Below are 15,604 nucleotides of genomic sequence, written 5' to 3'. Positions count from 1 at the left end.
TGATGATCTCAGAAGGATATTGCAGAAGCAGACAAATGAATAGTTAAATTGCAAGCTCTTTTCCCTTGGTCTATTGAGAGACAGTTTCAAGAATTTTGACTAAGAATTGGGAAAAGTTGCAGAATGGCAGGTGAAGAGGGAAGGCCATGGTCTTCTTACGCCTGCCTATTGATAGAAGCAAAAGAGCTGGAAAGAGAAGACCGAAGGTATCATACAGTGTCCTAATGGAAGAGGACTGTACCGGGGAGACAAGACAGGCAATCTTGAAGGTAGACGATCTGTCCTTAGAGCCCCAGGGACATCTCTTTCTCAAACTGAGAATAAGAATGGACAAGAGTGTGAACAAGTTTAACGTTGTGGCAGGAGAGAATTCTCTCTCTGTCTCCATTTTTTTTCCAGTGAAACACTTGTTTCTTTAGTTTTGTCCACCTGCACATATGGTTTGGCTATAGAATTTATCAAAAGTTGGAGTTTATTTATGTATTTATTTTTTAAGTAAGTTTGTTGGTACATTTTAGGTATACATGATGATCACATTCATTATAGGGAACTTGTACCTGTACATGATCTAACTTGTTTCTTTTTTTTTTCCCCATTCCCCTCCTCTCCCTTCAACCCCTCTTCCCCTCTCTATTTAAAAAAATTTGTTTCCATTTCTTTAAAAGTTGGAGTTTGTCAAGTGAAAAAAAGGGAGATGAAAAGAGGGAAAAAATATACAATTCTTGGTGGTGAAATAGGGTCGTGAAAAAAGTAGGGAAGGAAGCGTTAATAGAAAGAGACCAGAAGGAAATGTAGAAATTAGGAAGACCCCCAGAACTAGTGCACAGACTTGAGAAGGGAGAGATAGGGTGTAGGAGAGGATGATAAAAATGTGGAGAACTGAGCCAGGCATGCTGGCCCGTGCCTGTACTCCCAAAGAAGGCTGAGGGACGAGGAGTGTAAATTCAAGCCCAGCCTGGATTACTTAGCAATTTAGTAAGACCTTGACTCAAAATTTAAAAATTAAGTGGCCAAGGAAGGCCTTGGGTTCCATTTCTAGTACTAGAATAAACAAATAAAAAACCAACTAAATTAGAAATGTGAAAAACACAAATTTAAGATTTCAGATGTAGATCCGTTTTGGCTGATGCCAAGTTTAGGGATGATTGTAGGATTGGGAGGCTCTAGTACATTCTGAGTCAAGGTTACTAATGTTATGGATTAATTTTCTGACTGTAGGTAGTCTGCCTGGGCTGTCTAATGAAGGTTTCCCAAAGACACACATGATGTTTCCTATTCCTGGTTTATACTAATTTATATTTCCCCCTGAACTACCACGCTATATGTTCTGGGGTTCATAGGGAAATGCGTTAGTGAAATTCATGGTGTGTATTAGAAGACCTCATTCACAGTGTTTCCCCTTTGCATTCTTGCCATTTTCTAGGCATTCTCTTGATCACCAAACTTCCATGGAGTGTCCATGTGGCTTAGAAGGTACACAGAGTCCTGGTGGTATGTTGTTATTTTGTTACTGTTTGTTTTTTTTTTAAACTCTCTAAAGTAGAGAAATGAAAGGAACTCAATTCCTTCCTCAAATAACTCAGAGTCTAATATGACAAGCTGGAACACGGACACACATTTCCAATCCCCGATTTTTATGTTGAAGAGAGGACATCTGAAAGAAAAAAGTGAAGAACACTCCAACACACCCCTTTGGGCCCATTCCCCATCCATTTCCTTCCCCTTCCCTGTCATGCAGGGCCTCAATGGCACTCCTTTTCAGCCAACCACACTCCAGCTGGCAGGCATTCCTGGGATGCACACAGGCCAGGCCTGGGTTGCCCTGGTTTTCTGCATCCTTTACCTGATCTCCATTTTAGGCAACCTCAGTATCCTTGCTCTGGTGATCAGAGAGCCTGCTATGCACCAGCCCATGTACTACTTCCTCTCCATGCTCTCTCTCAATGATCTGGGAGTGTCCTTTTCCACTCTTCCCACAGTTCTTGCTACCTTCTGCTTCAACTACCGCCATGTTGGATTTGATGCTTGCCTGGTCCAGATGTTCTTCATTCACACTTTCTCTTTCATGGAATCAGGCATCCTGCTTGCCATGAGCTTTGATCGCTTTGTGGCTATTTGTAACCCATTGCGCTATGCCACAGTGCTCACCAACAGCCGCATACTGACCATGGGACTGGGTATCATCACCAAGAGTTTTACCACTCTCTTCCCTTTCCCTTTTCTGGTGAAAAGGCTACCTTTCTGCAAAGGCAATGTTTTACATCACTCCTATTGTCTGCACCCAGACCTCATGAAGGTGGCATGTGGAGACATCCACATTAACAACATCTATGGACTCTTTGTGGTCATTTTCACCTATGGGGTGGACTCGGTTTTCATCCTGCTTTCTTATGCATTGATTTTGAGAGCTGTGCTGGCCATCGCATCCCAGGAGCAACGGCTCAAGGCTCTCAACACCTGCATGTCGCACATCTGTGCAGTTCTGGCCTTTTATGTGCCCATAATTGCTGTTTCCATGATCCATCGATTTTGGAAAAGTGCTCCATCTGTTGTACATGTCATGATGTCCAATGTCTACCTGTTTGTACCCCCCATGCTTAACCCTATTATCTACAGTGTGAAGACCAAGGAGATCCGCAAGGGTATCCTCAAGCTCTTCCATAAATCCTAGGCCTGAAGAAAGCTGCAGACCTTGAGAGAGATGCTTTGAAGGAAGGATACTAACCTGTCTGCCAACTTTAGATAGGAATGCTAAATCACTGAAGAGGAAGACCCGACTTCTTTATAATTATGAATGTTCAACCAATAAGAGAATATCTAACTCAATAAAATGATGTACATAGGTAATTGAATAGTCACTGTGCAAAAATCTTTGTTCTAAGTGTTAAGAATATTATAATCTAACACAATGATAAATAAGTATACATGTCAAGGAAAAAGTACAACAGAGAGCCAAAATGCTTTGAAAATATTTGGCATATGTGAGAATAACAAAAGCCCTATGGGACAAATAGGATTGAACCTAAATAACTTTACTGCCATCAAGAATGAGAGAGATGGTTAACATTAAATTCAGAAAATGCTTGTAAAGAGTCTGTGGTTTTTTTTTTTTTTTTTTTTTGCAAGATGGGATCTATTTGACTTATAAAATTAAGAACAGGCTACACTGGGTGGTTATGCAGTAGCTGTGAAGGATGAGAAAGGTTAGAGTACTTGGTTCAGGATGGGAGGAAGAAGGAAAAATAATTGTAGATTTGACTACCTGAAAAAAATGTTTAAGCAAAAGAGCTTAAACCTTTATTTTTATTTGTTTATTTATTTATTTAGTCTTTTTGAGACAGAGTCTCCCTATGCAGTTCAAGCTGGCCCTGAGCCCACTTTGTAGCCCAGGCTGGTCTCGAACTTGTAGCAATCCTCCTGCCTTAGCTTCCCAAGTGCTGGGATTATAGGCATGTGCCACCAGGCCTGGCCTGAACTTTAAACTTCAAACTATGTTCAAATGAACAAAATATTGGCATATCTGAAACTTTATTAGAGAAACAGAATCTTCAGCCCCACATTTGATTTTCTTAATGGCAATGGTATTTAATAAGAATGATAGGGGACCTAAGCTTGAGGTGTATTGTGCTTCCTTTCCTAACAGCTCCAGCATTAAGATTGTGTGTGGAAAACATGTGTTTTCCAACAAGAGAAAAGGCATTTGAGCAATGAGAGTTTGGAAAAGTGATTCTTATTGTGTGATTCACCGACCAACATCATCCTAAGTCCCTGGAAATATATCAAGCAAATGCTGCCAACTGTTCTCTTGAACCAGAAATGCTGGGGGCCCAGACGTTTTTGTTTTAATAAGGTCTATGACTTACTTTGCTATTTTTGACTTAGAATATTGACCTAGAATATTTAGGAAATTGCAGTTAGCTTTACTTAGAGAAAAGAAAATTTCCCATCAAGGAGCTTGTGGGGTGGAGCTTCTGAGATTTCCTGGTTTAGCTGGTGAGTGCCTGAAAGCTGGGAGAAACTGACAGCATCCTAACTAAGCATGTGGCACTGGCTGTGAAGCGAAATGCAGACTTAATGTCTCCATGAGATGACGCAGGTGGAAGGCAGTCAGAACTTTAGAGGAGAAGGCGATGAAAATTCTCCAGCCGCTCTGGTCACGTCGCCACGTTACTGTCTCCCTCTCTTCCCACTTCCCACCTCTGCCATTACGGCTGCCAGGGAGGCAAATGGAACTCTTAAAAAACTGGTTAGTTGTGACAATGAAAAGAGGCATCACTTAAAAGAACTTTGTGAACGGGACTTCAGTGTTTGTAAGTACCCTAATCAGAACCTTTTCTGAAACGTTTTACTCCATCCAGCAGGGTTCCACTTCTATGCTGAAGAGCATATTTATCTCTCAGTTTAGACTTTGTGGTGGGAAGAGCCTCAAAATTTTCCCAAAGGTGACTTCAGCTTAACACTGAAAATAAACTTCTTGCCTTGAGATTTGCGCACTGTCTTTAGCATCATTAACACCAGAATGAAACTTAGAATTTCTCTTGACTTATCCACTCATTTCAAAGGTTAAAAACATGAGACAATGGGAGTTAAACCTGACACTATACAATTAGCTTAGATTTCGGAATACCAAGTACATATGAATTAAAAAATAATCACATGATAAACTAAATAAATACAGGAACTGAACCCTTTTTTATGTGTGCTTCTCTTTTTATTTATTTATTTATTTATTTATTTTAAAGATAAAAGGAGGGAAACATTAACAGACATACAACATTTTACAACATATCACAAGCACAATACAGACAACACAAGAGTTACAAACAAAGTGATAGGGAATTAACAATGGTGGTTGTATTATATATTGATATCTTCAAAGTGGCTTCTCGTGAAAACAGATATAAACATGCAATACTGTGCTTCTAATGACATAATTAGAATCGCTTCATTCCATGACTTCTGAGGGCTTGCTCTTCTTTCCAGAGACTCATGCCCAGTCTGAGGCATCATTTAAGTCTCCTTCTTTGCTTAGGATTCTGTGACCATACTCCCAAAGTCGTGGTTTGAATTCTCCTGAATTCCATCTCATTATTTCTGACAGCCAATCCTATGGCACTACTAGAAGGCAAAAGCAGTTCGTGTCCCACTTCCCATGTACTGTATGAGAGTTTGATATGCGGAAGGGCAGCTGTTCTGTTTGCCTTCCCATGGCCCTCCTAGCACTTGATAGAGGAGAGAGCTTTTCTGCCATTCTTTCCCTTTTGACACTCTCATTCTCTGCAAAACTAAAATAAGGAAGAGGTAAAATTAAACATTTAATGGGAACAAATAGAATTTGGAAAAAGAACATAGAGGGGGATCTAGAATTGGGATATACAGTAGAATTTATAATACAGATAATTATATGTAGCACATTAAATTAAACATAAACAAGTTTATTATTGTCTTCTTTTTAAAAATTATTTTAAAGAGAAAAGAACAAAAACAAAATAACAAAAACAAGGACCAAAACAAGACAACACAAAAACTATAAAAACAATACAGAATTTCTTTTTGTTTTTTTTTTTTTTGGTTTTTGGTTTTTCTCCGGTACCGGGAACCGAACTCACGACCTTGCGCTTGCGAGGCAGGCGCTTTTGCCACTGAGCTAAATCCCCAGCCCCTATACAGAATTTCAAAACAAAATGGTAGGACATCAGCAATGGTTGTTGTATTACTTATCGTTATCTTCAGAGTAGTTGCTCAGATTACCAGATATAGGTATGCAAGACTGATCAAACAATTAAACATTCACTGTTCCTTTCAATGAACCAGTAGAACTTAGTGGCACAATTATCTTAGCTATCATGTGTGTGTGTGTGTGTGTGTGTGTGTACAACAATAAGTTCTATATGGAGATCTAGTTCTATAAGGAGATGTACAATAATAAGTTCTATTTGGAGATGGAGATCCAGATGAGATGGCAATAATATTACTGTCATTTCATCTGGATCTCCATGTCCTGTAGTGGGTAATTTACTCTTTACAATTGGTTTCAAAGTTAAAGGAATGTTAATCTCCTGAAAATATGGAGGACCTCTGCAGTGAGTCCCGTTTCCTGCAAGCTGTTACAGGACACACGCTGTGAAAAGAAAGAGCAAGAGACAAATAGCAATGTAAAGGGGATCTGGGATGGCCAGTTGTTCACAGGAAACAAAAGGCTACAAAGAGCCAGAACTTCACTATATAGTGATCACATTTACATGGAAGAAAATGGTGAAGAGAGGATCAGATGACTCAGAGGGTGGCAATGATCTTAAGCTAACGAGGATCTTATATTGATGAAGACAGTGGGGAGAGATGGCAGGTTAATAAGAGGTTTGTCTTTTCATCAAGGAGAAAACTTTTTAAAAATTACCACCCAGTTCTTAAGGAACCAGGATGCCTTTAGCTGGTGTAATCTTGCCCTGAAGTGTCCCAGCATCAAGGGACCCCTTGGCCTCAACTGTGACCACCAGAGGCACAGGGAGTTACGGTTCTGTATACCACAGCCAGCTCGAATGCCAAGATACGAGGCCTCAAACTAACCATAGTCACAATTTCATTATGAAATTATTTCTACCCTAAATTGTATCGAATGGCCATCAACATGAAATCATGGAGATAGTAGATAGCAAACCCAGGATTTAAATCTAGATCTTCATTACTGAAGCTCATGTTCCTTCATTGAAAATAAAATACCCACTGGAATTTTTCTCCTGAAAGGCTAGATTCCTTAGTCTCCATGACTTGGTTTCCCCACCTGAAAAATGGAGTTAATAACAGAATTTATTTTAGTTCCTAATTTATAGTACCCCTACCAAATGTACATAATAAGTATTGAAAATGTAGAGATTGTTATTGTTTTGTTAATGCACCGAAGATTATTTTATCACTTATTGATTCCTCAGTGACACAGAAACAGCATGGTAACACGGGAACAAGCTAGATTTGGCGTATAGGACTGATAACCTCCTGTTAGTGATAATATCATAAGAGGAAGAGTAACGTGTGGAACTTGGTGGACGGCTGAAGGGGAAGTACTGGGAATTGTTCAGGGAGGAGCAGAAATGAATGGATCAAGGTAGCCAAAGTGGGCTCCTCTATGGAATAATTCTGGGGTCACCTCTGGGTTCTGAGCTTTAGATTCTGCTTAGGATCTGGGTTTTATGCTGAATATGTATGGGAGAGGTGGTTTTCTATGGACCTTGGGGGAATTTTTCTCCTTCCTCTTATTCATCATAAAGAGTATTGAAATGCTATTTTTTTCTGTGGTGAAAGTATGGTGTCTCTGGAAGAGGACTTTCTTTTAAATTTTCTTTTTTGCCTTTTGATTCCCAAGGTGAGTCCCAATTCCCTCCTTTTTCCATCAGCACAGAATCACACTCGTGCAAAGCAGGACCCCAGAGGCCTTGGTCTCAGGGAATTTTACTCACAGGCATAAAGTCAGCCTCCTCTCCTAGATAGTTGTTCCCTGAAGCCTCTCTCCAGCCTTTGTGAGCACTGGTCCTCTGTCAGTCCAACAGTCACTTCCAAATGCTCTCACAGGTGAGTTTGAATCAGTCTGCACGTTCTAGGTATTCATATAATAAGTGTGTTTCTATCAACAGTTCTCTGTGTACTTCTGTATGGCATTCTCAGTCTTTCTGGTTCATGTCCCTGTATTTTTAAGTAAATTTATGTTCATGCCTGTGTATATTAAAGTAATTACCACAATTATCCTATAATAGAGACATTTAGGACAAAAATCTCCAAATCTTATTTTTATGTAAGACATCTACAGACAAAGCAGTAGTCAGTCAAATGCCCATATGCTCTCCTAGGTATGGTAAAGAGGACCAACAAAACTACCTCAGTAGTGGAAGATATAATCACATGACAAGAAAAAAAAAACCAACATGACGAGAGTTGGAGACTTTCCTCTGTTCTGTCTCTCAGAGATTCACAGCCATGATGTTGTCACAGAATGGAAGAGACAGCCTGAAACATCAGTTCTGAGGGCAGGAGACATGAAAAGGCAGTTAAACACAATTCAGCAGATGCTAGGATCCTCCTTCCAGCATTTTTGTTAAGGATTATCCTGCCTTACAGTATCTCTCCTATCCAGAAGTTGTTTGATCTTAAACAGAGCTTTGACTCTGTGTAAAGTGCTCATTACATAACCCCAGACTGTGTACCTGTGATCTCTCCTATCACGCACCATCCCTCACACCCAGTTCATCCGTCTCTACTTTGTTATCTTCTTCTCAAAGTGAAGTATCATTTGATCCTTCAAAGCCCTTCGCAATTACACTTGAATGTGTTGCAATTCTATTTTGAGTATGGAATTTGTACTTCAGTTGTGGTCTAACAAGTATATTTGTGTTTTGATTTATCATTGTCTTCTTGAACACATTTTTTGGTGTCACAGTCATGGGAAGTTATGTGAAAGTAACATAAACCAGAGATCTTAAGAGAGCTCAGTGTCTAAGAGAGAAGAGAGAGAGGCATAACTATAATTTTAATAAAAAAGTATGCATGAAATATTATAGTTACAGATGATACAGTTATTATGTCCACTTAAATAATATGAGAATATTTTCCGGTTTGCTGTGAACTGCATATTACACTTTAATTCATGTTAGATTTACTATTCATTGGTCACTTTGACAAGAAGATTTGTGTGCTGTGCAAAATCAGTCAGGAACTTTAAGAAGTAGCTAAAAGTATTTTGGATAGATGATGTGGGTAAAGGGAAATTACAGCATACCATGAATAAGCCTCCAGATTTAACTTCTGGTGGTTTATTTATTCAGTTAGATAATTTAGTAAGTATCTGCTATATTTTTGAACTTGTATTATCTTTTCTTCTATGAAATTTACAAAGTAGTATAAATAGATATTTAAACAATAAATAAAATGCGTAAATAACATGTATTTATGAATTAAAATGATATTCTGCAAGAAAAGTACAGATTCTATGAAGAACCATACTCAAATGATACCTGATTAGGATTACATTATTGTTATTATTTCATTATTATCATTATCAGTATTACTGAGACAAAGGGTCATTATGTAGCTTATGCTGCTTTCAAACTCATTATGTAGCCCGGTTTGGCCTCCAGTTCCTGGGGATTCTCCTTCCTCAACTTCCCAAGTGCTGAAATTATAAGCATGTGCCACCGCCATGCCTGGCCTGTATTAAGATTATTGTTCCTGTGTGTCTGCAACAGTATCTATAATGTGGAGAAAACAGATATAAATCCAAAGTGAGAATGCCTTTTACGAGTCAGTGAGATCTGAACCAGGGTAGTGGTTTGGGGTATGACAAGAGTAAAGGCATTAAGGGTGCTCAAGCTAAGCATGGGAGATGGAGGAGATTCTCTCAGTGCAGACAGGACTCTATTCTAGTTGGACACAAGGAGAGGTGCAGCACTAGACCCATATCCAGGCTAACTGTGGGTAACATCTTGCACTGTTGTGACCATTAATCATGCTATGTCAACTTCATTAATTAAGAAACACCTGGCAGATTAGCAGAGCACGCTCCTGGGTCTGTCTTGGAGAGTTACAGAGGCTTGACCTCAGGTGCTGTACATGTTCTCTCTCCTGTTCCTCTCTGGCTTTCTTTCCTTTCTCTGTTTTCTTGTCAGCACAAACTAAGGAGCTTTGCTCCATTGCATTTCCACCATGATGTTCCTGCCTTGGAGCCTGCTGATCATGTCTTTCATCTCCTGAAATCATGAGCTAAGTTCCACCTTTCCTCCTTTAGGTTGTGGGTCTTGAGTACTCCATTTCAGTGGCAGGAAAGCTAAGATGGGAATAATGAGCAAGATTTGCTAGATTAGTGGCCCATGAAGCATCAGGAGAAGAGAATAAAGAAACACGAGGAAATACGAAGCTGTAGTTTTGAGTGACGTGGCAAAGTTTTCTGCCATAAAAGCTGGGTAGAGACTAGGCAAATGCCTACAAGTTGCATTTTAGCCTAAAAGAAATTCACTAAGAAGTGACCAAAATGTTATAAAATGAATCAGGAATGGATCTCAAAATAGAATTCACCTCAAGAGGTTGAAAACATATTAACAATTAGGGACAAGATGAACAGATTCTAATTTTATTAGCATGGAGGGTAACCTAAACTCTGGGATTTTTCATCTCAGTGCAGTTCTAGCGTTCACCCAGGGTAGAGAACCACTGGTGTATGAGGTAAACCCGTGAGAAATTTGTGGGCAAGAGGAATGAAGAGCATATTTCACTAGTGAGAGAAATGGTTGATTCTGAGCAAAACACAGAGATAGAATGTACAGGGTTTCACAGGGCCCTGCACATAGCGAAAAGGGAAAGAATGTAGGCTCTGTGATCATCCTCATTATTACACTGTACTTTCTTCACTGCCCTAGCTCTTCATATTTCCTTGGCTATGTATTCCCCTAACTATCCACCTGTTCCAGCAGAGAATTATCATTAAATACTGTAGCTGTATGGACCACTTCACACCAGCAGTGCATCGTCACAGGATAAAGGACTGATACAGAGTATATTCCTACACCCAGTCTGCTGAGTAAATGAATGAAATGATGATTGCTGTTATCTCAGCTTTCAAACCAATTGTGACTACACTTCTATTTTGCTTTTTAAAGTTATACTAATTTAGTTCATTATGTTCTATTATATTTATTATGTTACAGTATGTTGCACGACATAACTTTAAATTGTATACTATTTTCAACTCCCAAGAGGGGTACAATGATTTCTCCCTGATTTCATGGCCACTAATGAAGTCCTTTATCTCTTCAGCTTTGATCTCTCCATGGATTCTAGGTGAAATCTGCTCATTTTGGAAGTAATGTATCATTGACACCCTTTCAGAACTTTATTTCTAAATTCAGAGATTGCTTGTATGTTTGTATAATTTTAACATGAAGAATTAATTTCTTTCATCATCTGAAGTACTAATTTCCTTCATCATTCATATTTCTCTTTTTGTTTCTAAGACCGCAGTCTTACATTCAAAACATTTTTTCCTGCAGTGGGGGAACTCATGGAGATTACCTTTTTCCACATACTCTTGTTTTCTTAGAGCCTCACTGACATAGCTAAAAATCAGTTCTTTCTAATGACTTCAGCCAAGATCAAACTGAGATTTACTTTCATCACCAGAGTGAAATTAGATGAATGAGCACTAAGCATATATTAATTTTCTCAATTTTCCTTCATATTCGAATAAGGGGAATAACATCCTTATCCTAATTTTTACAAGTGAAAAACAACAAAAGAAAAGTGAGACCAGCATTTAAATAAGCTGCCTACATCTTACATCTAGCAACTGGCTGAGTAAATATTTTGACCCAGATTTGATGTATTCCAGTTTTTGTTCTTAAGGTTTAACCTATGCTCTCTCACAAGACTGGGCAATCAGAAATAGCCATTTTACATGTAATATATCAGGATTCTGGAGCTCAAGGGAGCAGAAGCAGAGAAAAAGAGAATGCGTGTTCTTCCGACTCACTCATTTACTCCATTTCCTTTCTTCAAACTTTAGGCTGAGTGCTAAGCAGAAGACTCAGCAGGTGGGAGCTCACTTCAGCTTTTCCAAGTGTCAGCTGAAGACCAATTTCCACTGTTGGCATCATGGGCATTGAGGGTAACAAAAGTCTTGACTTCCTATCTGTCTTCCTGACTGGCATCCCAGGACTAGAAGCTCAACATGGCTGGCTCTCCATCCCCTTCTTCATCATGTACATTGTGGCCATTGTGGGCAACAGTTTAATCCTGGCAGTAGTGCAAGGAGACTCTGCCCTACACGAGCCCATGTACCTGTTTCTCTCCATGTTGGCTGTCACTGAAGTGGGTGTCTCTGTGTCAACACTGCCTACTGTGATGGGCATTCTTTGGTTTGATGCACGCAGGGTGGACTTTGATGGCTGCCTGGCTCAGATGTTTTTCATTCACACCTTCTCCTGCATGGAGTCAGGGGTGCTGCTGGCCATGAGTTACGACCGCTTTGTGGCCATCTACAACCCGCTGCGTTACACAGCCATCCTGACCCCGCCCCGCATCATCTCCATGGGTCTGGGCATCACACTGAAGAGTGTGGCATTCATGGCCCCACTTCCTGTCCTTCTGAGACAACTTCCCTATTGTCACATTAACGTTCTATCCCACTCCTATTGCCTGCATTCAGACCTGATCCAGCTGCCTTGTGCTGATACGAAGCTCAATAGCATCCTGGGTTTGGCCATTGTCCTTGCCACTTTCGGTCTGGACTCACTGCTCATCGTGGTGTCCTATGTGCTGATTCTTTCCACGGTGCTGGGTATTGCTTCAGGGGAGGGACAGAGGAAGGCCCTCAACACGTGCGTGTCACATATCTGCGCAGTGCTTGTGTACTATGTGCCCATGATTGGGGTCTCTGTGATGCACCGGGCTGCCAAGCACGCTTCTCCTTTGGTCCACACAGTCATGTCTAGCATCTACCTCTTTGTGCCACCCGTGCTCAACCCCATCATCTACAGCATTAAGACGAGGCCAATCAGACAGGGGATTGTCACCTTGTTCTCTTGCAAGAAGGAACGGACCTGAATGACTTCAGGGGAAGGGCCAGCTCTTCAACCCACAAACTCCCATCATGTTTCTGCAATGGACAAAGCTGTACACTAGCCATTTTGAGGAGTCTTGAATCTGAACCACACATATTATTCCTAAGTTCTTTCCTTGTCACATTTTATTGACCTGTGTATGTCTCTGTATGTGCATGTGGTGCACCTTTCACCTCTAATTGGTCGTAAGAACTTCAGGGTAAAAACATTCACCTTTTTTTTACTCCCTCAAGGCTCCTAGGAAAAGATCTAACAAGTAGCAAGTTGACATTAAAAGCTTCTGGGTTAATGCTATTTCAATTGAAATAAAGCAAACATTCATTTTAATGGGATGGTAAAGATTAAGAATACTCTCCATTAAAAATCATCCTGGTTATATGCCTTTGAGTAAAATGAGTATGTTTTTTGGTTTGCTCTAGATATTGATAGTTTATTGACTTGTTTTCTTCAGCATCATTGTTTTTTTTTTTTGGTCTTTTTGAGACAGGGTCTCACTATGTAGTGCAAGCTGGTCTTGAGCTTACTTTGTAGCCCACAGTGGCCTCAAACTCACAATGATCCTCCTGCCTCAGCCCCCTGAGTGCTGAGATTATAGGCATGCACCACAACACCTGGATTCAGCATCATTATTAATAACACTTTTTTTCACTCTCAAAATTTTCCTTGTTTAAACCATAAGTTAGCTGATAAATCTGGCTTTGAAATGGCCTCTAGGTAGGTAAGGAACCAGGTTTTCCTCACAACCCACCATCCAATGGTCTCTATCCCCAATGTTTATATCCCAAGACTGTGAGGATGTACCGCCAAGGGAAGGACCTCAACAGGGATGTAAAGTAAAGTATGGACAATTTCACCATGCCCCAGCTATGGACTGTATGGATCTCAGCAAAAGCATCTAACTCTGCCTTAGTAGAATCCCAGGCACTATTTTTAGGTAAATGCCTGTGCTTCCTAACACTCTGCCTGGATAGCTCCTTTTCCCCTGTCCTCCTGTCCATTCAGCCCCACTATCCTCACTATGCTGTATGGTGCATGCAGTTCTTTTTCCTCCTGGCCCTCCCCTGCTTCAGTCCCATAAACCTAGGTCTTGTTGCTCCTATGGGCTTCTGCCTCAGGTTTCCTGAAAATCTTGGTCAAATGGGAAAGAGCACCATTTTGTCTTCAAAATACCACTGTATAGAGTGGATGGATAGGACCATGCTGGTTGATCAGTAACGAGGGTTAGGTTTTCAGTCTCGTGTATTTCGTGACCTGCAGTTACAGGGAAAATGTTTTCCTTACCTCATGCTGCCTTGCCCAGCTGGTTTTTCCTACCTGGGACATCTGTACCAAGTAAGTTTTTTAAGTCCTTATTTTGCTACAATGGTGGTCATCAAATTTTTGTTTATATACTCTTTAAAATAAAGAACAAAACACATATATCTTCAGGTTGGAATTTAAAATTTTATCATTAATTTCTATAATTGTTAACATTCGTTTTGAGGTACAAGAATGCCTCAGTTTAAAATAGTTAGAAGTTCCAGTGGTGCAATCGGTTAGTTTGTGGTATTTATATAAAATAAATAGTTATAACACATCTTTAAATACACAATGGAATATAAGTGGATTGTATTTGGATACCTGACATCATGAATTTAAGGATCAGGTTAATATATATATATATATATTTCTTGTTGTTGCTTTCTTTTTAAAGACAACTTGTAGAGATCTTCCTGCCTCAGTTTCCAAGTACTGAGATTACAGGTGGACATTACCACACCTGTCAGATATTTTACATCATTATGTTTGTTTCCTTGGACTCAAGTTTTTATTTTACCTTCATAGAAGAGTTTTGAACATATAATGTAACTGTATGTTTTGAATTATTCTCATCTATAAAGAAAAATAAACTTAAGGCTTTTATAGGTAAATGTATGCAAATAGAGACCATACTCATAAGTGAAATAAACCAAACTCGCATGTGCAAACATCCTATTGTCTCCCTAGAGTAAGAAACTGAAAGAGTAAATAACATCCAAAACGTACAATAGATGTAGTGAAAGAGAAAGGAACTACACAAAAGGCAAGAACAACTGGGTTGGGAAAAAGAGAAAAGAAGGAAGGGGAGAAAAAAGATATGCATATATACACAAGATAGCTAAGATAATTGTACTACTAATTTCTATTACTTTATTGGAAGGAATAGTTAGTGTTTATATTGTTTGATTAATTGTGCATGCCTATATCTGGTAATCTGAGTAGCTACTTGGAACATAAGAGTGTGCAGCATACTAACCATTGTTAATTTCATATCATCTTGTTTTGAAATGCTGTATCATTTGTATTGTTTTTTCTTTCTTTAAAATAAAAAATTGTGAGTATATAATATTGCTTAAAAATGAATTTTCTAGTATGTGATACATAATAGATAAAAACAATATGGGATAATAACATTTCTATACATTAAAAGTAAACTAATTAGAAAATAATCTCTTAATGAGGAGCATAGGTTTTTTTCTTAAAGTTATTAATGGCAATAGGAGATATAGTTCAGCATGAATTTTATTCCAGTTCACTCTCTCCTTGTTACTGTAAATGTTAATATTGAACAGTTTGTTAGTATAAATAAGTAGATGATTTGAAATTGTTTTGTCATAGTTTAAAGCCATTGTTTACTGAATGCATTTGTAATAAAATTACAAAATACACATTGTGATCTACTATCTAAAATATTTTAATATTTTAATGGCAATAAGGAATAGTTTCATTGGATATCTGTTTACTTTTACTGAAAGCTGTCAAATTGATGCTATTTACCTTTTAATATTTTACCCAGTCACTGTTGTCGTTTATTTACTTGAAATCTATGTCAGTGCTATTAGTAGTCTCTTAGTTTGGTAGCTCAAAAATTTTCATATTAGTGTGATGCCTCTTGGAAAGATTCAAAATTGCTTGACAAGCTTCACTTTTTCTCTTTTCCTTCCTCCACTTTCCTTCCGTTTTTTCTTTCCTTTTCCTTCCCTTCT

General features: G+C 39.0%; 2 protein-coding genes across 2 annotated transcripts; both read left to right on the top strand.

The window, feature by feature from the left end:
• The first annotated feature begins 1,732 nt into the window (after window positions 1-1,732).
• Window positions 1,733-2,671, top strand: LOC102004692 (olfactory receptor 51I1). Its single transcript, XM_005380084.1, has one exon. It carries the CDS (start codon window positions 1,733-1,735, stop codon window positions 2,669-2,671), a length of 939 nt encoding a protein of 312 aa, XP_005380141.1.
• Window positions 2,672-11,631: 8,960 nt separating this feature from the next.
• Window positions 11,632-12,582, top strand: LOC102006569 (olfactory receptor 51L1-like). Its single transcript, XM_005380496.1, has one exon. The coding sequence runs from the start codon at window positions 11,632-11,634 to the stop codon at window positions 12,580-12,582; it is 951 nt and encodes a 316-aa protein (XP_005380553.1).
• Window positions 12,583-15,604: the final 3,022 nt, after the last annotated feature.

Source organism: Chinchilla lanigera, unplaced genomic scaffold (genome assembly GCF_000276665.1).
Source record: "Chinchilla lanigera isolate Chin_1 unplaced genomic scaffold, ChiLan1.0 scaffold00013, whole genome shotgun sequence".
NCBI lineage: Eukaryota > Metazoa > Chordata > Mammalia > Rodentia > Chinchillidae > Chinchilla > Chinchilla lanigera.
This window is presented reverse-complemented; position numbering and strand designations above follow the sequence as displayed.

Excerpts from the sequence above, each read along its gene's own strand:
- LOC102004692 (XM_005380084.1), top strand. The coding sequence starts at position 1,733 with ATGCAGGGCCTCAATGGCACTCCTTTTCAGCCAACCACACTCCAGCTG.
- LOC102006569 (XM_005380496.1), top strand. The coding sequence starts at position 11,632 with ATGGGCATTGAGGGTAACAAAAGTCTTGACTTCCTATCTGTCTTCCTG.